General features: G+C 40.2%; 1 protein-coding gene across 2 annotated transcripts; it reads right to left on the bottom strand.

Annotated features, from left to right (window-relative positions):
* Positions 1-1763: 1763 nt before the first annotated feature.
* Positions 1764-24298, bottom strand: EXOSC7 (exosome component 7). Of its 2 annotated transcripts, none has more exons than XM_061351850.1 (8): positions 24180-24298; positions 22833-22934; positions 22074-22168; positions 14880-15045; positions 11290-11360; positions 6609-6732; positions 5508-5677; positions 1764-2348 (listed from the first exon to the last, which is right to left on the bottom strand). In XM_061351850.1, the coding sequence occupies exons 1-8, from the start codon at positions 24234-24236 to the stop codon at positions 2306-2308; spliced, it is 828 nt and encodes a 275-aa protein (XP_061207834.1). In that variant the 5' UTR covers positions 24237-24298; the 3' UTR covers positions 1764-2305. The 2 variants fall into 2 exon arrangements, with proteins under 2 accessions (XP_061207834.1, XP_061207833.1); XM_061351849.1 differs by having other exon boundaries at positions 1764-2361; positions 5522-5677.
* Positions 24299-24317: the final 19 nt, after the last annotated feature.

The raw sequence follows: 24317 nt of genomic DNA, 5'->3' as shown, positions 1-24317 counted from the left end.
ACTGTATTAACTTACAGGGATGCTCTCAAAGTCCTTGGAGTCAAGTATTTGGTGACCAAGTTAGCCAATTTTGTACACACAGATGCTCAGGTACCAAGAGTTTGCTTTATAGGTATCTTGAGCATAGCCGAGATCTCAGATGGTGGGCTAAGTATTTTCTACCCTTAGTAAGAAGTGGAGAGGGAATGAGCATACATTCACCTCCACAAAGGAGTCAGTTAACATGCTTGCAACATAAGTTTCTCTCCCATTGCCAGCTCTCATAGCAATCAATTGAAAATTAAAAGGCTCTGGAGAGGTGACAAGCAGCACCTTAAATGATGTAACTTGCAAAACACTTGGAGATCCTTCAGCTGGAAGGCTACGTAGACATACACTATTATTATCATGTTATAAAATTCAGCCTGGAAGTAATTCTGGGCAGCCCTTTGGTATCCAACCACTAATCTGTAATAAAACAAGCAACAACTATTCAGCTGTGGTCTGACTTGCAATCCTCATAGGGATGAAGCATTTCTGAAATGTTAAACAACACATGACCAAACAAATACTGCCTGTGGTTAAGTCTAGGACAGTGTAAATGTTTACTCTCCCTTCAGTCTTCTTTCTACATTTTTTTACCTAGCTCTGTGCTGCAAGGACTTTGGATCACAGCAAGGAATGTGGATCACAGCTGCTGCAAGCTGATGGCAAGTTAACCTTTGCCTCACATAGAATAACTCTACTGGAGTGATTAAAGATATATATATATATAAAGCTATGTATAATGATTGGCACTACTTGGTGTGTTACTACATGGCACTATCACAACCTACCTTACTTAAGGTACTGAAAAAAATCCCACCTTTTCAAAATAGATATCTTGGGCAAATTTTGTGGGACTTTTTTAATGCATTTTTTATTTGAACCTGCCTGCTCCTTGTAGTAGTAGCTACACATACTGAAATACACAGTAGTACTGTACCTTGAATGGTTATGAGAGTCAGCTCCAGAAAAAGGGCTGATTGAACCTGCCTGCTCCTTGTAGTAGTAGCTACACATACTGAAATACACAGTAGTACTGTACTTTGAATAGTCATGAGAGTGAGCTCCAGGCAAAGGGCTGAAGCCACTTGGGAACCTTAAATACACTATACATTTTCATGTGATCATGACTATTTGTTTTGAGTTTTGTCCTGTATCTACAGCTCTTCCACACAAAAGCCTTCCCTTTCTTCTAACTAGACATGTTCAGGTCAAAAGAATGTTCTTATTCTGGTATTAGGAAATGAAACCAGAAAACACTGCCTGAGTAAGATCTAAATGATTCCTGGGATATGGTAGTAAATTTTAACATAATGTTTGTTCAAAACAGTCCTAACACAGCTAAAATACCACCTTCTTGAAAATCAACCTTTTCCTTTGACTTCTTCCATCTGTTGTCTCTTTCTACCCTGCCAAATAAACATTCTTATTCTTTGCTGGGCCAGCCAATTGATGTAAGGAGAGAATGCACTGCTTTGAAGACCTGGAGATACAATTTGATTGCCTACCTTATTTGCCATCTTCTGTCTTTCCCTGGAAAGGATTATTACTGACAGCCACTATGCTTTTCCAGCTGAATTATCAAACTCCTACAAATTCACTTATTTTTCCCTTCTCCTTAGCCACCATGAGAGGTTTTGGCTAGGTTACTGTTGTACCTGTTGGCAAAAGGGATAAGCAGAGCTCTAGTGAGTAAAGAAATCTTGGTTTAAAATACAAATTGGAAACTTGGAACCATGTTGTATTTATAGTAAAATCTAACCATGTTTTATTCAATGAAAAGTAAGATAACTTGATGAAAGAATTCCACCAAATGCTGTTCTCATCTGGCTGGTGAACAAAAAACCAAAGTCAAAAGGCCCAAAACCTGGCTTGTGCTGTACCAAGGACAACCCCATACACACTCTAGAACACAGGAGCTGGTCTGGAGAAGTGGAACACATTGAAACAGAATTAAGTGGAACCTCCACCAGTCACTCTTGAAAACAGACTCAAGCACTTCCCAGGCAACTGCATCAATTGCTGGTAGCGCATCTTCTATGTGCAGACAGTTACTCACACAAAAAGCATCTCAGATTTGCTTATTCACATTGAACTGTAGCCTTCTTTTCTTGGGAACATTTTAAAAGCCTCTTAGCCAGAAGGATAAAGGTACTGAAGCAAAAAATACTATATACAAACTGACAAGATTGGACCACCAGTTAAAACCAGTTTTGAACATTTAATAAAAACTCATCCTAGAAATCCAACTTTCTGCCGTGACGTCCCCAAACTCTCTTCTTCATCCAGAATCTTCTGAAGGGCCACGTGCAACGCCTTGCCTACTTTCTTCCCCGTCTGCAATGCAAAAGCAGCAAACCAAATCTGAGACATATGCTTATTAACAGGAAGGCAAGTCTCACAGAACACTTCCTTTTGACAAATAGCTTCCCTTTAATGATTCATACGCACCAGCTGGTGTAACAAAAATATGCTTTTAATTAAGAAAAATAATGGCAGTGGAAGTTTCATTTTAATTTGATTCAGATTCAGAAAAATCTACACATAAAAGCAGTGCTCACGCTGATCAGAAAAGTGTTCCCTGATCATTAATATTGGATCTGTGCGGTGCCTGATCACTCAGGAATACGAATTAAATCGCATCAAGCACAAGCACACATTCAAACTAGGCAGCACATGTGCAGAAGGACTTGGGGGTGCTGATCAATGAGAAACTAAACATGAGCCACTTCAGTGTGCACCTGAGCCCAGAAACCCCCTGTCTGCTGGGCTGTATCAAAAGCAGTGTGAGCAGCAGGTCAAGGGAGGTGATCCTGCCCCTCTGCTCTGCTCTTGTGAGACCCCACTTGCAGCACTGTGTGCAGATCTGGTGTCCGCAGCATAAGAAGGACATGGAGCTGTTGGAGCAAGTCCAGAGGAGGCCATGAGGATGCTCAGGGGCTGGAGCACCTCCTGTATGGAGACAGGTTGAGAACATTGGAGCTGTTCAGCCTGGAGAAGAGAAGCTGCGTGGAGACCTCAGAGCAGCTTCCAGTGTCTGAAGGGGGCTACAAGGATGCTGGAGAGGGACTCTTCATCAGGGACTGTAGCAATAGGACAAGGGGTGATGGGTTCAAACTGAAACAGGGGAAGTTCAGGTTAGATCTAAGGAAGAAGTTCTTCCCTGTGAGGGTGGTGAGGATTAGCTCCAATACCAGCCTCTTCCCACATACACGTACTGTGGAAGCTACAGGATAAGAAACCATTGGGCAATGAAGAAATGAAGATCTTATGGCAGTGCCTATAAGGCCTTTCCAAGGGTTTCCCTGAATGATGTGAAATAGTGACTCCATATGGAGATGAAGAGAACCCAGCTCTCCCTAAAGAGCTACAGATTAAAGTAAATCTGTGTTTATTAGCTCCTGATGTATGCAACAAAGCCTGTGCCTGCCATACAAATGACCACAAAGCTCTGTGTCATCTCTTGATGACAACTGCCAACACCATGAGCACACAGACCTTAAAGTAAGGTACATTTCTCATCGAAGAATCAGGTGACAGAATACAGCCCAGACTTTGGACAGATTATGGCCAAAGGAAAATGGCAAGAGCTTTGATGCAGCTGGGTAGCTGCCTAGCTTAGACACTCTGAGTCATGCTAAATAAAGGGGAGAACATGGAAGCACTGCTACAGCTCTGCACTGGGACAATGATCACAACAGCAGTCTGGAGTCCTGAGAGGTCATACACTTTATGCACTCTTCTCCTCAAAGGCAGGACAACATCACTCACCCCAGGTCAAAGTGAATGGGAACTGGGCAGAGCTTTGGTATCGACATAACGCTGTTGCCATCTTATTCCTACTTGCCTCCCTTATGGCTTGGATCATGAACTCAGTAATGCTGCCAGCTTCCCAAACTTTCCCATGAAGCTGCCTTCCTAAGAGATTCGTCCTAGAACATCTGTTCACCACCAGGCAGGGAGGGCTGAACACCCTCTGACATGCAGCCAAATCCTTATGGAATGGAGGTGTCAAGCAAGGGTTACACAGCTCCTCCACTGGACATTCCCAGGCCTTTTTGTTTTTCTTGGTATCCTAACCAGGATGTGGAGTTTTGAGGCAGGGCCAAACAGATAATGTTTGACCTCCCAGAAAGCATCTTGTTTTATCCCTCACTCCTTCAAGCTGCTTAACAGCCAGGAGGGAAGACTTCTTCCAAAGCAAGTGAGAGACATCACAACTCAGCTTAAGCTTCTAACTCCTTGCACCAGAGGTAGGGACAAGTTCACTAAAGCTCTCCAGCAGAGTAGGGCAGTTTCAAGATTTCCCATGGTTACCATCTGCAAGCATCTGATCAGTGTTTAGATCAGAGCATCACAGAATCCCAAGCACAGCCTTTGGGGGCAGGCTACACAAGGGAACTGCACAAGTTTATTTCCTATTTAGGGCTCAGTACAGAGCAAAATTAGTAATCAGTTGGCTCTGATCAAAGCAGCCATCTCAACCTCAAGTCTTCTAAGACACTGAGTTAGAACTGGATTTGAAATCCATTAAGGAAGAGAAATCAGATGTCCATGGGAAGTTTGGTTTCTTTAGGATGCCAGATTAATGATAACAACTCTACCAAGCTAAAGGGGTGACATCTCTGAATGCAAATAAAAAGCCCACTGGTACTACCAAGATTAGCACTCTGATCTCATGAAACAGTTGAAGTGCCACATACTCAGCATGTAATTTCCACTTGAGATCAATTGTTTTCAAACTTGGCTCCAATTTCTGCATTCCTCAATGCAGCCGTGCTGAAACTAGCTCTGGATCTTTAGGAAACAGAGCCAGTTTGAAGTGCTTAGTTTTCATTCTTACTCCAAGTTCAAACCCCACTTCTGTCTCATGTTCAAGGCCAAACATGAGAATTTATACTGGAGAACAGATTCAAAAAGAGCCAGAAAAGAGGTTTAAAATGGAACTTCTATGTGGATGTGAACAACATCCAGGTACTAATATTTTCATGGAGTGGGGGCAGATTAGAAACCCAGTAAAGGAGCAAAGAAAAATAACAGTAAGATGAGAACAGTAAGTTTATCACAAAAATAACTGAGTTGTGCTAGGAGAGAATACCATGCACTGGCAATTCAAAGTACCACTCTACTCTAAAGAGACTACTTCTATAAAGATTTCACCATGTTAGAAGGTTTGCTCTTTCTGTCTTAAGGGAAACAATGAGAGAGGGAACATGCTCTTTAAAAATACTCTTAAAGTTTATCAACTTAAGCTTTACAGTCTTACAGCTGTGAAGTACTTATCTGAAACAAATGTGAGCATCATACGTTTCAGGTATCTAAAAGTTCTGGCTAACACCCATTCATAGTAGATTCTGTTTCATAGGGTCTGCGACCTTCAGCATGTCCCTTGTGCACTTAATCAAAGCATAAAGATCTCTGCTCTTTAAGGCCTTGCTGCAGCTTTTCATATACACAAGTTCCAGTTCATCCAAGACAGTAACTGCTCAAAACTTACCTCCATCATTTCAAAGATACTCTCAGGCTCCAGGCTGCCCCTGCCCACTTTCTTTATAGAAGTCAGGGCACCTTTACTGGTCACAGAAACAAGCAGGCTAGCCAAAGAACAGGCTTCTTCCTCAAGGGTAGCATCCACCACATGCCTATAGCCAATCTGTAAGTTAGTGACAAGATGACATAGATGACATATTAGTTTGCAACTGTCTAAGCTCTTTATTAAGATGTTAAACTGTGAGTGGCAGCTCTGTTATCTATAGCCTCCCATCCTAATATCATGTGGCCTCTAGCAGCTGTCAGAGACTGACTTGACAGCAGAGTATTTAAACAGCCTCTGACCTCAAACTGTGTACGTACATAAGAGAGGTGAGATAAGCACGCCACTATTTCACACTGGTTTTCTATCTGACCATCCTTTCATCTATTCCTTTCCTCCCCCAACTCCAAGCCCAGACTTTCCTCTCCTTTAAGTGAAAACTGTACATCCTAACACCCAGGTGAGCCCTCACTTCAGTGATGGCTTTTCTACTATTTAGGCAGCGTGCTTAAAAGAAACATCAAACTTTCAGGTAACTAAGCAAATGGCTCACTCTTGCAATGGAAAATGCAGCATCCAGCAAACCAACTGTATTAGCTGTGTGCTATGTACGGAGAAGGGAAACAAAAACCCGTTTAAAGGACAGTAATGCACCCATGAAAATGGAGCTCTCTCCCCAGAAACAAACACTCGTCGTGTAACTCCAGGCAGATCACACAACCTCTGCCCCTTGCAACAATGACCATTTGTTTTACCATACTAGAGGATCTGCTGCTCTGGGTACTGAGCAAGAATCAGATGAAAAATAATCAACAATTCTTCTGCATGCAAGAAGATGCATCAAGTAAAAACTGCAAATCTCTGACTGCAAGTCAGAGATGGGGAAAAATAAAACCTTATTCAGTTCTTCTTAATTAGGAAGCTCGAGATGAACAAATGCGTACACAGTGGACACTGACTGCATCTGTGATACAAGTTTTATCTCCAGGGAGAAAAATAAACAGCAGGTGAAGTTAACAGAAACTGTAGGTCAGGAATTTGTTCGGCTTACTTTGCTTAATGTGACAATTAAGGGCACATTCTCCACATTAAGTCGAATGCAATCGTAAGGGTCATCGGAGAGCTCAATCTCTTTAGAGCCCTCTTCATCCTCCATAACACGCACTTTGGGTATTCTGTGGAAACAAAACATGCACAATCACTGCCAGAACAGGTAAGGAATGTGGTTGTCACTCATCTCAACTCCAGGAAGTGCCCTTTCCTCTAAATGAGGCTAAGTGTTTAGGAACAATATCCATAAAGTTATCAAAGTATTAACAACTCAAACCCTGAGACTAGGAAGAAAACACTGGAAGTGGGAAGATCTCTAGGATAAGAGCATCAGATTTACATCAATCAAACCTCTGGAATATGAATTGGGTTTAACACTAATATATGGGGAAATATATGATGCACAAATCAATTCTGAACAATTCTTTATCCATCTACCTGGATGTACAAGAGAGAAATTACCAAGATTGAATCCTTTCACACTGTGGTTCCCAACCTTGCAGACAACAGTAAAGTTGTCAGAATTACAGCAACTGCCCTGCTTGCCAAAGCTGTGACATCAATACTAAATACAACTAGTGAAGCTGTTCAGGAAAGAATGACACTAACTAAGGAGACTTGGGCTAAAGGGGAAAGATGACATTAGTAATATCCTATTTCTTTAGTGAGATGGGAAGACTGGCAAGATATTCTCATTCTTTAAGAGGCATAGACTCTACTGTTCTAAGGACAGATACACACAAGCAATAACCAGGGCTAAAAAACCCAGGCAGAAATCCAAGAGATGCTTTCCTTTCAATTGTGAGTGATGAGCTCTTGTGCAAATGAGCTTGTCAGACTCCTTACCAGCGGTACATATATTGTATTGGTGATAGCCACTTAATGGGAGTTTTATAGGATGATTTAATGCAGCTTTCTTAGCACAATGAGTAAAGCAATTTAAACCAATTTACTACAAGATGGTATCTCAAGTAGCCAAGAATGTCAGCATCTCATATACTCTCATTTATCCAGGTGCTCACTAGGATGGAGTACTGACTGAGAGACTTGGCTGTACCAGCCAGTAAAACCTACACGCCATAATACTCTCACTCTTACACATTTGCACTTGGAAACAGAATGTATTTCAAGCCTAGCAAGCTAACCTCAGTAACCATGTGGAATGTAACCACAATCTGGTTTCATATTAGTATTTTTACAGTCGTGCTGTGTTTTATAACTACACTCTGGAGGTTACATTGGTTTACGCATTCTGTATCAAATCTCTTTTAAAGGAGGAGGAGGCAGGGACTGATTTAGTGAACATTCCCCCCTCAACACAAAGTGGTTTTTTGCTGTTCCCTGGAAGAGTATTTTAGCTATTTGTTGCTGAAAGTCCTAGAGGCAAGTCTTCATAACAGCTAAGCCTGCCTCGGTGCGAACAAATTGCCTACAAGCCTGAGCCAAGCTAAAACTATAACTTTCAGTAAGCAGAACAACTCTAATGTGTTCTTTTTCCTGAGATGAAACTCGGAATGCTTTGAAGCTCATTGGAAATGCATCAAAGCCTATTTTCAAGTTTAAAATACCCCATTAAAACCTGATGAAATAAAGTTACAAGTTGACTAACTCTCAAGCTGCCCAGAACAATGGACAACATTGGACAACAGCCTAGACAAGAAGTGGATATGCCAGAGCAGCATTTAAAAAAGAAGGAGTATTTCAGGAAAACCTCTGAGATCAAGCAATTTTTAACTCCATCCTAAACCAGCTGTGACACCAGAGCAATGTTTGGTGTGCAAGAAAAAGCTGCTAGAATTAATACCTGAAAAAAGCCTGCAAGGAGCTGTTTGGCCAAGAACAGATGAAAGAAGTACAAATTTGAACTACTACAGAAGCAAGACAAATGATCCAACACAATATCACAGTTACATAAAAAGGGGGTGTATACATACACATAAAAACTAACATAGAGAGTGTAGCACAAAGCACTTCCAAAAGACAGATTTTCTCCCCCAGCTTCTGAAGACTTCCCTTAAGAACCAGCTGGACACATTTACATTGCAAAAGATGGCAATGGAGCTGGTGCAGGGCCTGGAGCACAAGTGTGATGGGGAACGGCTGAGGGACCTGGGGGGTTCAGTCTGGAGAAGAGAAGGCTCAGGGGGGACCTGATGGCTCCCTACAAGTGCCTGACAGGAGGTTGGAGTGAGGTGGGGTCGGTCTCTGCTCCCAAGGAACAAGGGACAGGACAAGAGGAAACGGCCTCAAGCTGCACCAGGGCAGGTTTAGATGGAGCTGAGGAACAATTCCTTCCCCAGAGGGTGCTCAGGCATTGGAACAGGCTGCCCAGGGCAGGGCTGCAGTCACCGTCCCTGCAAGTGTTCACACAGCGTGGAGGCTACGCCTCAGTCCCATGGGTTAGTGGTGGCCTTGGAGTGCTGGGGAATGGCTGGACTTGATGATCTTGAAGGTCTTTTCCAACCTGGTTGATGCTGATTCTGTTTACTTTTCTATTTTGATTCCTGCAACTAATTAGGGCAGAAATCTGTACAGCAGGACTTAAGTCACATAATGAACACTGCAGATCCAGGTTTCACAACTATAAAACCAGTTCTCCTCTTGGAAGTAGGTATTAGTTCTGCTTCTACCATGCTGCCTGGCAATCTGCAAAGCTATTGTGTTAGAAACTAGCTTTTGTAACTTGCTTGCTTTCTGTTGCCTTGGTTGCAAGTAGGCACATTCCACAGGATCAAGATTAATGCTAAATCCTAACTTAGCTACTTGCACATTTTGCAATATCTGGCAGATAAATCTAGCCTCAAGCACCTTGGAGACACAGAAAAGAAGAAAGTTTGATATCTGCTACCTTTTGCATGCAATCCTGAAATGTATTTTTTATAACACAATGAACAATACAAAACTTTGAGGAGTAAATGTTCCCCCCAAAACAGTCGTATCTGTTGTAGACAGATTATGAAAGGCAAGTAAGTCTCAGAAGCAAACACATGTGAAGTCCAGAACACTTAATCCAAAGTGATCTTCAAACTGACATCTTGTCTCACTTGGACAGTAATATTTCATGGAGAGTGGGCAGCTACTTTAAGCAACCTTGTGTTAATCCAAATAAAATTTAGTAGGTACCAAGGGAAAGGAAGCAGGAGTGTGAATGAGGACAACAGGTTTTCACTTTGAATTTCACCCCTTGACTTTCTGAGGTCATACGAGATGAGATGTACTGCATTCCCTGCTCACGCCAACAGATGGGATTTATACAGGTGAAAGATCAACAGGCTCTGCATTGTGTCATGTTGTACCACATTCTGATTTGATACCTTCCAAAAGACACTGGATGCTTGCCCATAGATCAGATTATATGAAGGCTACAGTTGTCAGAAGAATGAAAATAAAGGAGAATCATGAAAATTATTTCTGGGAACATGTTGCCCATGTTCCCAAGGCAACAGGTTTTCTTTATTTATTTAATTACTTTCATATGATCCCTCTCTTTATCCAGAACCAGGATTCTGGCTGATGTAAGGAAAAAAAAAACCTATTTATCTTGTAAATAAAGCACATGCCTTGGATCTGCAAAACAACTCACATGGGAGCAACTATTTTTACTGTATGACTTTTGCATCCTGGCAGACACAGGCATTTCTGAATTTCAGTGCATTGTCAACCGTGCTGTTGACAGTGAAAAGTTACTGCTGAGAACTTGATTAACATGGGAAGTTTCTCAGCAATATGCACAAGCTGTAGTCTCAGATGGATTCTCCCTTATTCCCTTTTAAAGTGTTTCTAACCTGATATACTGCCTGCCTTCAAAAGTGTATTTTCCTCTTCTTGCATGTACTTTTCCAGCTCTAGTACCGTATGCTAAGTCCCTGATGAATAACCCAGAACTATAGAAGATCTCTAATTTACAGCTGAAGAACCATTTCAAAACACTTTCAAACCAATATATATTATTGAATATTATATTACTGAATGTTCTCAATATAGATATTAAAAATGTTATTGAATGTTTTCATTAACACACACACAGAGCACTTGCATCATTCATTCTACCAGATTTTCTTTCATTCTCCGAATTAAAATGCATGGGGTAATGTTCTTTTAAAGACAAATCATTTCCCTCTCCTCACAATCTCTCGCTACCATTTTTTCCTTCTTAGTTTTAAAAGAACTCTAGACTAACAGTTAATGAGAAAGAACATCAGAAGTGAGAAATCACACTTTTTATAGCTACAAATCACACCTTTTTTTAGTTACAAATGAGTAGTCACACTGACAGAGGGCTTCTTACTCAGGAGCATCACACATCAGTAAATCCTTCTTGTTTTAAACCTACAAGGCATCCACACAAAGGCCTCCAATGACTTGCAACTAAACCATATGGTCAAAGACAATTTTTGGTGGATCTGGCTACAGATATATACAGGTATACTGTGAGCCTAATTGTGTATATAATGCAATATAACACTTGATTCATTTTCTAATAACATTAGTTCCTGTTACTTGCATGCAAATGGACTGCCTTGTATCTGAATAAAAGTTGCCTTGTATCTGAATAAAAGTTGCCTTGTGCATTTCTTATTTAAATACTTAAGCATCAAAAACTATTAGCTCACAGAGTAAGTGATTAGCTCTTCCCATTCCCATGACACTTCTGTTCACATGAAAGGAGATCTGTGCTTTACCTTGTGTTAAAGAGAGCTGCCTTCACTGCGATAGAGATTGCATCAAAGAGGTTCCCACCACATACCAATAACTGGGGAAGAAAAAAAAGAGTCTCTTTAAAAGAAAATCAGGCTAGTGCCTTTAAACCAAGTCTTTATTTTACTTCAGCCTACTTGAAAAGGCACAAAATTAAGAACCAGAGCAGATTTTGAATACACAAAGTTGTCTTTAAAGCCTGTCTATGAAAAGAAACAGATAGGAAATTAAGATTTCAGCTAACTGTATTACACATGCAAAATAGAAGAGTTAATGCACTTCATAATAAAATTCATGATAAAATTTAATAATAGAAGCTGAAATGAAACCACTGCTGTTCTTACTCTTCTTGTGCTAAGGCTCTGCTCTAGACTATGACCAAAATACTCGTTATCAACCCACGCAATTCATTCTTTAATGTTAAATCAAGCCAATCCACTTTCTGTCCTTTATTTCAAAGAGGAATAGTTTTAAAATATCAACTGGAAAACCAATTGGTAGAACTGTTTCTGAAGAAGCAATGCAAATTGTCACCCACAACATGGCATAAAAAAAATAGATACTGAAGGTCTAGTCAGGATGGCACATCATGATTTATCCTCTATTCTTTATGGAAATGGAGTCATCAGCAGGTTTGCCTTGCAGCTGAAAAAGATCTAAGGAAATCTTGATGTCACATTCTACTTGTTTGTAGCACTGTCATTTGAATCAAAGTGTGCGGAGGCCAGCTTCTTCTCATGAAGATCAGGAGAACAACAACTAGAACAGCAGCACTGCACACTATATAAGAATGGAGGGCTCCCATAACCACTAATACCATCTCTAGCCTGACTTATACCTCAAAGATGTACGTAGCCATAGCCTAGCGCTAGATGTCTGCAAAGCTCCAGTCTCAGCTGCCAGTACTATTCTACAAACACACACACATCCCCACCAAGCATTTGAGACTACTTCAGCAAGAAGATACAGGTGCTTCTACATTACATCAAGCTATGTTGTATGAGATCAAAACAAGTTTTGCAACATTGATTTCATTGACTGACTTTCAAAATCTACTTAAGAATGAGATAAGCTCCCATGCTGGGAGCAAATCACAAATCAGATATTCTGGAAAGACAGTTTATTTTTATGAATACAGACTGAACTGTGTAAAAAGAATGACAAAAAGTTGGGATAGAAAACTAAATACAAAGGTGATCAGATTATTTCTCTGCAAACAGCTGCAGGATACAGAGAGGTTAACTTGCCACTTTCAGTTATTATTGGATTTTACTGGCTAACACAATAAGCCCCACAGTATCTTTGTTATTAAAACACAATCATGGGATGTGCCTGCACTGTTGCTAGGCTTATGTTCAGGTTGCTATTCTAAAGCCTCATTTGTATTACAGTGGCACCTACAGGCTAAGAACACAGCCTGTATCAAGCATGGTTATGACCATTCCTCCCAAGAAGAAGTGAACACTCTTTTCTCAGCTGAAGCATCTTGTACTGAGAGCCCACACTTCTTTAATTTATTCTTTTTAAGAGCTAAGAAAATCTGCATAACTGTGAGTTATGGGAAGCAAAGGAGTCTTTAGAAGACTGCTTTTAATTTACTGATATGCAAATGAAAACATTAGTTGGGATGGGGAAAAAGGAAACATTCTAGATCTTGCCTTATTCTAAGAAGCTTCTCCTCCAAAAGGACAGATTTCTAATAGTTTTTTTTTCCCAACTGGGAGGAAATAGAAAAGATGAGGAAATCCTGTAAGGGATGCTCAGCAGTGAACTGCTAAAATTCCAACTAAACCTAAGGCACCCCCTCAATACACAATGTACTGTGATTGGGTATGGAGTGAAGAGATTGGAGAGATTGCACACTTTGATTTTCCTTGTGCAGCACAGCAAGCTGCTGGGGCAAATTACATGGAGAAGGCTACATACATATATAAACATATTTATATATATATATATATATATATAAAATACATTTCTATATATCACACCATCAAAAATGCCTAAAAGCTTATCTCTGACATCAGTGGCTTAGAAGGGAAAAGAAATGGAAGGAAAGACAGAGAGGGGGAGAACACACTTCAGAGTTTTGCAGTACTGTGTATCTCCACATTCATGAGCTGTTCTTTGGAAGTGGAATGCCTTCTATTGTTAAGAATGAATCCATTTTGAAAGGTCAAAGTATATATTCTTGACCTCTGATACGTGTGTCCTTATGTCTGCATCTTTGCGGTACCTATAGTTGAAGTTATTTTCATAAAAATGCCAAGACTTTCTTTCTCTGTGGCTGTGGATAATCAACAAATTTGCCCAGGAAGAATCAAATACTGACCAGTTATACCTCATACAAAAGCTATACAGAACTACTTCTGCAGCAGCCAGCTTTATGGAAGTCTTTGTTTATGCAGGGTTTATGCAATGTTAAGTAATGTGTTCCTTAAATAAGCACAGCATTTAATATTCTGTACCTCTGCTTGTAATTACCTAGTAACTAAAGGCCCCAGTGTGATTTCCCAGAACTAACACTTCATTCTCTATTAAACTATGCCAAGCTCCCAATAAGCCAGTGACTAGAACTGTTAAAGCACTCAGCAGTGGTACATATTTGATCATTCTGTATGTGCATTAAGTCACACATGGTGGTCTGTACCATATCTACTATAATTAGGCTAATGCTACTGCTTTTAAACACCTAATGGACTAGTTTTCACATTCATTTAAGTCTTAGTCTAAATGTACCTGTTTTGTTAAACAAACCCCAGTATTTGTTTTTCCAGTACAGCTTAGCATTCTGCAAATCATTTCATAGATGTTAATGGATTCCTGTGAATAAAATCCCTTGACATATTTTCAGTTACAAATTTGAGAAACAGAAACTCAACTTTGGACCAATAGGACTTGGCAATAATGCTCAGGAGAGTCTGACTTGCAGACTTCTATTAAATTTCCATGACAGAGTGCTTTAGATACAGCATAGTTTGGAAATTAAGCTGCTGCATGCACAAGATTTATATGCATACCATTCAGGTTCCATTTTTTAAATGAGAACAAATACTCAGTTTCTCTTCTACATTCAATACATGTACACAACTTCCACCAGAAAGTGCCTACCAAATGCTAACTTCTGCCAGAGAAGTTTCTATTGCACTTCATGGAATTAGTACTGATAGTAGTGCAAGGAGGTAGAGAGGATGGATGATTATGTTAGGGCTAACATACACCCATGCTAAATTACACCCATTGGAACAATACATTTGCTGTTCTATCTAGCTTGGAAAACAGTTTAGCTTTCTTTAGTGGCAATTTCCTTGTCAGTTTAAGATTACTGATTTTTATGAGACAGATCTGGAGTATTCAGTAGTTTATTAGCTCTGCAGTGGAGCAGCAGCATTAAGAAAAGAATAAAAGAGCAAGCTAGAGGTAGTGATTATATCTAGAATCACAAGAAAATGGCCATCCATGCTGTGAAGCATTATATCATAATATGACTTTTTATATGAAAATATACATGGTTATGACAAGTCAATCAGTGCTTTGAAAAACCTCCTTCAATCTTAGTTTTTATTCCCTTACTTACCAACACATCAACGTAGAGAACCCAGCAGTGCTCTCTGGGATTAATACAAAGTGATTTCAAGTCTACAGTGTTCTCGCTGCTAAATACCGTGTAGAATGTACTTGTTATCTCTGCGCCAAGTTCTTCTCCTCCCCGGCCTTCAAATTCAGGAGTAGCATTTGCAGAACTAGATAAAGAAAGAAAACATACTTTCACTTCTGAAGCAGCCAATATGCAAAGAACATTCCTTAAATATAAAACACTGGACATATCTAAGGATTTCTTTGTACAATAAGCACCCTATCTGTGAAGAAATTGTTTCTATTTTCCATAAGAAAATGTCTTGAGGCAGATAATATACCTACATTTTGCTACAAACTCTGATGCTAATTAAATTCCACTATCTTCAGTTTAGGTTACAATATTGAAGTTGGTGAATCCTCTCAGGGATTATTTCTTAAGCCCTGTCATCTTCTGTCACCTCAGCCCTTTCAAAAATAAAGAAGTGAGAGAAATCTGGATGAAGTTCAGAACAGCTAACAAGACAGCCTGTTAGAGCTGAATGTTACATTAATAAGAGGGTGGCTAAGAGGAGAAAGATGTGATGATGTGACAAGTAGGACATGCTTTATTTTCCAAGCTCCATGACTGTCTGACCTTAAATGGTAATTTCTTTACTGAGTGTACTCTCTGCTATCAAGCTCATTATTTTCAGCAACTGCAGCTTAGGGAGAGCAGCAGCTAAAAACCATTTTTTCCAGAAGGGATCTGGCAAAAGTGAGTGCTTTGCACTTCCCTGATTCCAACATAATAACAAACTTTGTTTATGAGCAGTCATGCAAGAAAGCCCTTCAGTGCTGGGCCTTGTACACAGCTAAGAGCAAAACAGAACAATTAACAATAAAAGGTAACAGGCTTATAAAACAAAGTTTCCATCACCAAGTCACAGTACAATAGAGCAGAAACGTGCAGAAGTGCATATATAGCAAATTAACAAATATTCTGAACTCAAACCTCTGATTTATAGCGAGGGCAAAAGCATTCTCAAGCAGTGGACCTATGACACACACAGCAGATCCTGGTTTTAAATAAACTAGTCAGACCTCCCCAAATCAATTTCTCATTACAGAACATAGGAAAGGTAGTTATTCCATAGGAGTAGTTATGATGGGTTCAAAATCTAGAATAGCAAAGCCTTGTATTCTCCTGGCTGGGCAACTCCCAGTGCCAGTTTCTCATGTACATATTCTCTACACATGATGATACACAATTTTAGCTCTTCCAACAGGCAGGCTGCAGGAACACACACATACAGTATAAAACAAAGTCTTAGAATATAATCCCTTAGAAAAACCCCACAACTAAAGATCCACATTACCTAGGTATGACTTAATCCATCACGTGAACTGTATCAACAAGACTGGGTTTAAACTTAAACAGGGGAAGTTCAGTTTAGATATAAGGAAGAAGTTCTTCCCTGAGGGTGCCGGCACAGGTTGCCCAGAGAAGCTGTGGCTGCCTCATCCCTGGCAGTGTTCAAGGCCAGGTTGGACAGGGCTTGGAGCAATCTGCTCTAGTGTAAGGTGTCCCTGCCTACGGCATGGGTTTGGAACTAGATGATCTTATGGTCCTTTCCAACCCAAATCATCCTATGAGTCTATGTCTGCAGAGCCTATATAATTACCTATTATTATTCTTACCTCACAGTATTTCTCCCAACTTGTTCTTTTGCAGAACTGATGAAAACTCAGAATGCCAAGAAGAGCTACTGGATTTTACAGAAATTATATGCTGCGACTATAAACAGACAGCATTATACATGCTTTTTAAACAAATAAATTACTGCCAATCAACCACTGATCTCTGCTTCCAGACAACACTTGCAACTCAAATAGGCATTACAAGTGTGACACACAATATCGGACACCAATTTTGTAAGACAGGACCATATCTAAGTATAACTTAATTCTGGAAGCATGCCCAGTCAGGTCTTCAGGTTACATTAAACAAGCACTTATCCACAGAAGTAGCTTTTATGCAAGTTATTCTGTTTACAGTACAGTTACATAAGCATTATGATTCCTATAAACTGAAAATAATTATACAAACCTCAAGCTATACCTCATTATTATTTCTAAACAGAAATTATTCTTTCTAAGCAAAGTTAAAAGTTGTATTTTTGAATTATAAAGAAATGATTTCTTTGACAGTTAAAGGAAGAACATAAGACTCAATTGGAATATCACTGCAAATGCACCTTAATTCCATTATCCTTTTAACACTTCAGTTCCTTGCAATCCAAGTGAAATAAAAAAGGAGGGTACTATTATATTGACTATATGGTAAATACTGCCACCTAATGCTGACAGACTCTTGCAGTAATTTACACTGGATAAATCTAGCACACTAGTAAGAGAAAAAGACAACACATTTGTTTTATGGCGCACAGAAAGAATTTAGTAGTGGCCAGACAGAGCACAGAATTTCTGCTCCTACACAGAATGTAATTTTAAATACTTTCAAAACCATTTCAGTGTCACACTGCAGAACAATTAAGACTCTTCAAGCATAATGATGCTTCTATCACAGATCTCTACTGAATTTCAAAACTGATGATGTTACAGCCAAAACCTTCCTCTTACAGTAGTTAAGTACTCCCTATTTGTTGCTCAGGACATTAGAAAATCACAGGATCAATCATTAGGGCTGGAATGGACCTCTGGAGATCACCTAGTCCAACCTCCACCAAGGCATGTTACAGAGGAACATATCCAGAAGGGTTTGGAATGTCTCCAGAGACAGAGACTCCACAACCCCACTGGGCAGCCTGTTCCAGGGCTCTGCCAGCCTGAGTGTAAAAAAGTTCTTCCTCATGTTGAAATGAAACTTGTGTTTCAGTTTATGGCCACTGCTTCTTGTCCTGTTACTGGGCACCACTGGAAAGTCTGGCACCATCCTCCTGGCATCCACCTCTGAGAATACTGATCTGCATTGACTGGTATCCCCTCTCAGTCTGCTCTTCTCTAGACTATCCAGGCCCAGCTCCTGCAATCTCTCCTCAGAAGACAGATGCTCCAGACCCCTGATCATCCTTATGGCGTCCACTGGACCCTCTCCAGTAGCCCCTCATCTTCTTTGTACCAAAGAGCCCAGAACTGGACAATGAGGCCTCAACAGATTGAGTAGAGAGAGAGGATCACCCCCCTGACCTGCTGGCCACACTCCCCCTGATGCAGAGAGATGGGGAAACAGAAGCTGTCACGTCACTGCCTGAAGAGAGCAGTCAGGTAATCCAATCTACCCTCACGAAAAACGTTCTTTACTATGTTCAAGTCAACTTTGTTAAGATACCATTAAGCATCAGCCTGGGGTATGTCATTACTAAAAAAAACAGGAAAAATCTATCTTCTGGGTAGGAGAGGGTTAGAAAAATATGAGAACACACACAATATAAATAGCTCTTGTTCAATCAAATAATATGGCATAAAAAAACATTGAGGAGATTATGTTGATCATTCTCAACTATGGTGGTATCAGCTGTACCCATCTCATTCCTCATGGAAGTCAGTCCAACCTTTGACCTCTGCAGCAACTTTCAATCACTGCTGACATACGAAATTAGTGTTTCCAACATGCACTATCAGTCTCCTTTGCTGAGTTTTAACCCCATTTTTTCTGGTTCTGTCCATAGAGGACATGAGGAACATATCCTGTATCTCTCTGTAGCAGCCTTAACATATTTGAACATTATTATCATGCCTCCCTTCAGTTGTCTCCCTACCAAACAACTGAAATCTCACAGGTTGCATCTTCCAGTCTTCTGGTGATACCTGCTGCTTACTTATGAAAATATTACTATTGAGATACTATAATCTACAAGGTAAGTAATCATAATAGAGATAAAACAGTTACTGAAACAAAACTTGCAGCTATTTTCCTGGTGTACAAGGGCTTCCTTACACAGAGGATATTCTTCACTTAAAGCCATATTTACTTCTATCAACCAATATCAGATTTCTATTTTTCTACTAAAAGAAACATACTATCATTCTAAACAAGAAGGCAGGTTCACCGTTTTAGACTAGCATTAAGTTAGCCACCTCACTAATACTCCTCTCTTCCAGAAATCAGCCACAAAACATCACAGTTATGAAACATCTGAACTGCCAAGACAGTCCCAAAACCAGACCTGAATTCAGGTCCAGATGCTGTCTAACGGTATGGATATGATTATGGTGACATTCAAGCTCATGACACTACAAAGAACCAGGCTAACAAGGGTCTGGATTTAGTCTAGTCAAACTGTTAACTCTACCAATATGGATATACTGATTCAGGTCTTTGCCTAGTTAAGCGCTGCCACCACACTTCCCATCCAAAAGAACATCTGCTTATAGAGTTTGAAACAGTTTTACTTAAGCCAAGCACCAGATAGTGTTTCTCTCTGAAAACTGAGCTCAATCCCATTCAGTAGAGAATACATATTTAGTGGACGAATTATCCTAAAAAAACTGTAAAGACAATTCTTTCAAAACTCATTAGTTTGCATCTACAAAGAAAAGTTGCTATGATAATGGGCTTATGGTAGGAGGGAAGGAGTAAAGGTTTCTCTTCTGCAGCCACCATTCAAGTGATACCTTCAGCAACTGCTCTGAAATTTGTTTTAAGTTGACATTTTCCCCACAAAACGCAATGGAACAGTATCTGAGGATCACTTAAGAGCATGCTGACGTGGTTGTTCTGCAATACTGTCATCTCTTATGATTTGGAGAACCACTTTCCAGCTATCCTTATCTGATCCAGACTCCCATGCAGGCATCCCAAATAGGCCCACTCTCCCAGCTTCAATAAAAGCATTTCTAGCCTTCAGAGCGGAGAAACTGCCACACTTGGACAAATAAATTCCTTGTTGTCCTAATTCCACAAACAATAACTAATACTCTAAAGGAATTCTGAGGTCTGGTTTTTATTTCTGTTGTTGGTATTTCTCACACTTTGAAAATTATAAATCCTTGCCTCAGTCAAAAAAAGTTAGTATTAGAAGAGCCCCAAAATTCTAACGTGACAAAAGCAGACACAGGAGTCTTTCAACATCAACGGCCAGGATGACCGCCTTCTCCAGGGAGGTAAGGACATCTCACAGGACAAAGACTACTTGTTTTATGACAATTAGTTTCTAGTATCACAAATCAGTGCCCCAAAAATCACCTCTTCCAGAGACTTGCATTAAAGTCTCTCTCAAAATGAGACTAAATGTGATTCTAGGTTAAGGATGGAATTTTGGGGCAGAGAATTATATACATGATCCAGCAAGTGATTATTTTCAGCACTACAAGAAACTGAAAGTTTCAGGAAAGAAGCATTTTAAGACAGCAAACACTGCAGTCCAAGTTTTGTTATTAATTCCAACAATATAAAAGCCAAGCAGAACGTAGCGGAAATCTCGCCAGAAGAATGTAGTGTATCAAACTCTGCTCAGTTACTACCACCCAGTGGCAGCCTAGAAAAGCATCTGAGTACTGACAGCACCCATTTCCCTTTACAGAGAACAAGTTGCTGGCACTTCACATTCCGTCTTTTGGATCTTTCTGGAGGTTAGAAGTCACCCTTCCCTGACAACATAAGTATGAAAGAAGTGACTACCCTTCTTTAAAATATAGGCTTTTGGCCTGTGTTGTCACAAGAAGTAAGGATTACCTATTTCTAGAACTGACAAGATCCATCTTGCACAATATTGCTGCACATCCCCATCCCATCTTCTCATGGAGCAAAGATTAACAGTTAGAAAACACAATCTAACATTAATCTACTGAGTTAGTTTTTCTAACATTTATTTATGTAAGAAAAGTGTCACAGAATTGCAACATCCCCACAGATCACTTGTTTTAGTAAGGAGATATGCCTGGTGTCCGTGGACTTTCTTCATGTAGAAACCATCAGAAGAAAGTCAGTGCTGCTTAGGATATTTCATACATGGGTGTTATAAAGCAGTCAAGCGCAGATCCCCTCTAACAGCAGGACTACATTTGAGAAGGTCATTTTCCTGTCTGATATTTTTTAAACAGTAATCACAGACAAACAACTCATAGGCGAGTGCTTCCCTCTCCAAGTTTCCACAGTTAGATAGGATCTCATGATATATAGAAGCAGGCTCAGGTAAGGCTGCATAATGCGAGAGATACAAATGTCAAGGCAGATACAGCTAGTTAAGTCAGAGAAATTACCAGAGATGCAGTTACTGAGTAACTCTCATACCTTAGCTTTACCAATGGTGTATTGATTTAGCATCAGAGTAGCAACATTTTTCACTTTTAATACAAAAACCTCAAAACACGCAACGGGCTAACTTGACAGTGCCAAGGCTTTTATGAGAGGTTCCAAAGCACCTTGTTTCATGAAAAACAGTTTTAGGAAGTCTGCAAGACATGCATACTGTAGTTTCAAAGAGCAGACAGCCTGGAGTAACACTGAGATATCACTATGCTACCTCAGAGCAACCTGAACATGAGAACTCTCAGTTTTCTTCTAGCTTCCTTTATGATTTGTGCACTATGAAGACTGCAAGGCCAAATAACAGTCCTCTTGTAGCACAAAACCACAAATATGATTTAAAACTCATTCAATTTTAGTTAATGAAAGACTGATTCACCAATAAATACTATATCCAAATTTTTTAATTCATTTTATATCTGAAGTTTACAGTGAGAATTTTTCTTCTTTTAAAACAAATGGACCTGTAAAAAAACCACTTCAAACTTTTTCTGCTGCTTTCATAGACAAAGTAAACCTTTAAGTACAGTTATAGTACAGTCTGTAACAGTCAATTCTTTCCTTCTGGAATACTTCACTTTTGAACGAGATTTTCTGTACGCTATCACTGTAAAAAGACAACTGCCACTGTAGTCATGAAGTCATGTTAAATGCATGTGTAACTGAACCCTTACTCCTTTCCAGTTGCAGTGATGTTCTGCAATGTACTTTTTTTTTTAACTTTTTTTTTACTCTTTAACTCCTACTACTTTGCTTATTTTGGGTCTGCAGAACCAGCAGAAAGCTTCTGAACCTTCACCGCTGTTGAAAGATTAAATTAACTTGTTTCTGTTACTCAGTTCCTTACAGAAGGTTAGTGGAATGAAGGTATAATCTTCAGACGAATGGAATTACTCATTTATTCCAAATATTAGAGATCTATTTCCTCTCGTTTAGTATACTAACCAGTCAACGCAGAATTCCAGGTAGCCTTCATCTGGCTTCTCTATCTTTGGTGTCCCCATTTCAGCTTTTACTCCTACCAAGATATCAGTGTTTCCCTGTTAAAAAAAAAAAACAACACCACAACACATTGCACAACCAGAATTACAGTCACAGAACTACTCAATTTAAATGCCTAAACTGATATTTCTACCTTTTAGTTATCTACACTGATAATTCTATCAGAATGAACTAAAAATAAGTTTAGGTTTTGAAAAAAGAAGAGGCTTTAGAAGGACAATGTTGAGCCTAAGAAGACTCTTCAAATATTAGCTTTCTCTAGGTTAAAAAGACACTCTTACTTGTTCTGGAAACAGCTATTTCTGCATAACCTTTATAATACTGCACAGTTTATTTATCTTCTTCACATTCAACACACATCAGAATTAGTTTTGCTTCACTCTAAATGAATAGAATTTTTTTCCAGGGATAAGGCTCAATAGCAATTTCAGTTTTCAAGATTAAATGCTAAACTAGTTCAGACTGAAGGCTTTCCAGCTACTTCATACTCAATGTAGCTCAAGCAGGTTAAGCCAGCTCAAATGAATTATATAGCCTGGCGTTATTTCCTTAACCCAAGAGCTTCAGTTAGTGTTATACACACACACCATTACACACACATACAGAAACCCACCTACAAATAGCCTCATCTTATCTTAAAACTAGTCACATAAACCAGAAATTTCATCAGCAAAGTACACAATCTCTAAGGAATTTACCTACCAGCTTTACTCTTGCAGACCCACTTGTGTTTGATACAACATCTGTTTCTACTTCTGCACATCTGTAGTCTTCACAGCCACGACCATCTACACGAAGATCCTCCTATGTATGACAATCAATACATTGTGCTTAAGGGAATCAGTAATGAAAAGAAACAAAAGAAATGATGAAAAGAAACAAAAGAAAGAACCCGTGCTTTTAAAGTTTCTTTTTCCTATGCCAAACACAGCAGTAAAAAGGATATAAAAGCAATAGCTGTAGCTTCTCACTTAGGAACACAAGAGAACCAACTGCATGTTTCCATTTAAATCTCATTTATCCAGAGCTTGCAACAGGTTCTCTGCAGACGGACATGAACTCCTGCATTAAGTCACTTTAATACCAAAAGAAAGCTTCAGACTGCAAAACTGTAAAAGTCTCGGCTTTAAAACATACTTTTACCTAATACCACATGTGTTTTTCCCAGGACACCAAGTTCTGTACTTTTATATCTGTAATTAGGACCCAGCAAACAAAAATAACCCACCAGCCTTCCAAATGTTTTCATTTGTTTGTATTTCAAAAACGGTATTTCACATGCTCAGAAACTATATAGCTCATTCCCATTAAAATAGTTTTACTTGCAGTAAAATACACTTTCTGTCCTTTGCAAAGAGTCCTTTTATCTTTAGTATTGCTCCCCACGTGTCCTTCACTTTTCCTCCTCAGTCCACACACTGTTCCTTAGCTCAGTGACAGGCTAAAACGCTACACAACAGCAAAAAAACTTCAGAAAGAGCACTGGAAGTGGGGGAGGAGAACAAAACACGAAAAAATAACCCCCCCGTCCTGCTCGCAGCCTGCTTCCCGTCCCGATGCCCCGTTCTCAGTGCGCTTGGGTAATTCTACACCTTTTTACAAGGCCTGTAGTTACCGGACAAGGGGGAATGGCTTTAACCTGCCAGAGGGGAGACTTGAGATGAGCTCTTAGGCAGAAGCTCTTCCCTGTGAGGGTGCTGAGGCACTGGCACAGGGTGCCCAAAGAAGCTGTGGTTGCCCCATTCAAAGCAGTGTTCAAGGCCACGTTGGCTTGGAGCAACCTGGGCTAGTGTGAGGTGTCCCTGCCCGAAGCTTTAAGGTCCCTTCAAACCCAAACCATTCTATAATTATCACCGTAGAGATTCCCCGTCCAAACACCGAGAGCTCCCTCCCTGCTTCCCATTCCACACAGGGAGCAAACACGGGGAGCGGATGGGCCTCGCCCACGCCTCCCAGGACAACAATACCGACAGGAACAATCCGAAGATCACCCCGCTCGGAGGGGCACAGGCTACGGCCTCCCACACCTCCCGCCGCCGCCATCACTACCTGTACGCCGTGCACGATGTAGATCTTCTCCGGCTCGCTCAGCACCACAGCCGCCATACTGCCGGCTTCCTCCCGCCGCCGCACCGCGTCACGCCCTTCCGCTTCCGGCGCCCGCGCGCCGCCGCGCTGAGGGGAGGG

The sequence above is a fragment of the Neopsephotus bourkii genome, unplaced genomic scaffold (genome assembly GCF_033783945.1).
Source record: "Neopsephotus bourkii isolate Nb327-2 ecotype Australia unplaced genomic scaffold, CSIRO-AGI_Nbou_v1 NB_611, whole genome shotgun sequence".
Classification (NCBI taxonomy): domain Eukaryota; kingdom Metazoa; phylum Chordata; class Aves; order Psittaciformes; family Psittacidae; genus Neopsephotus; species Neopsephotus bourkii.
This window is presented reverse-complemented; position numbering and strand designations above follow the sequence as displayed.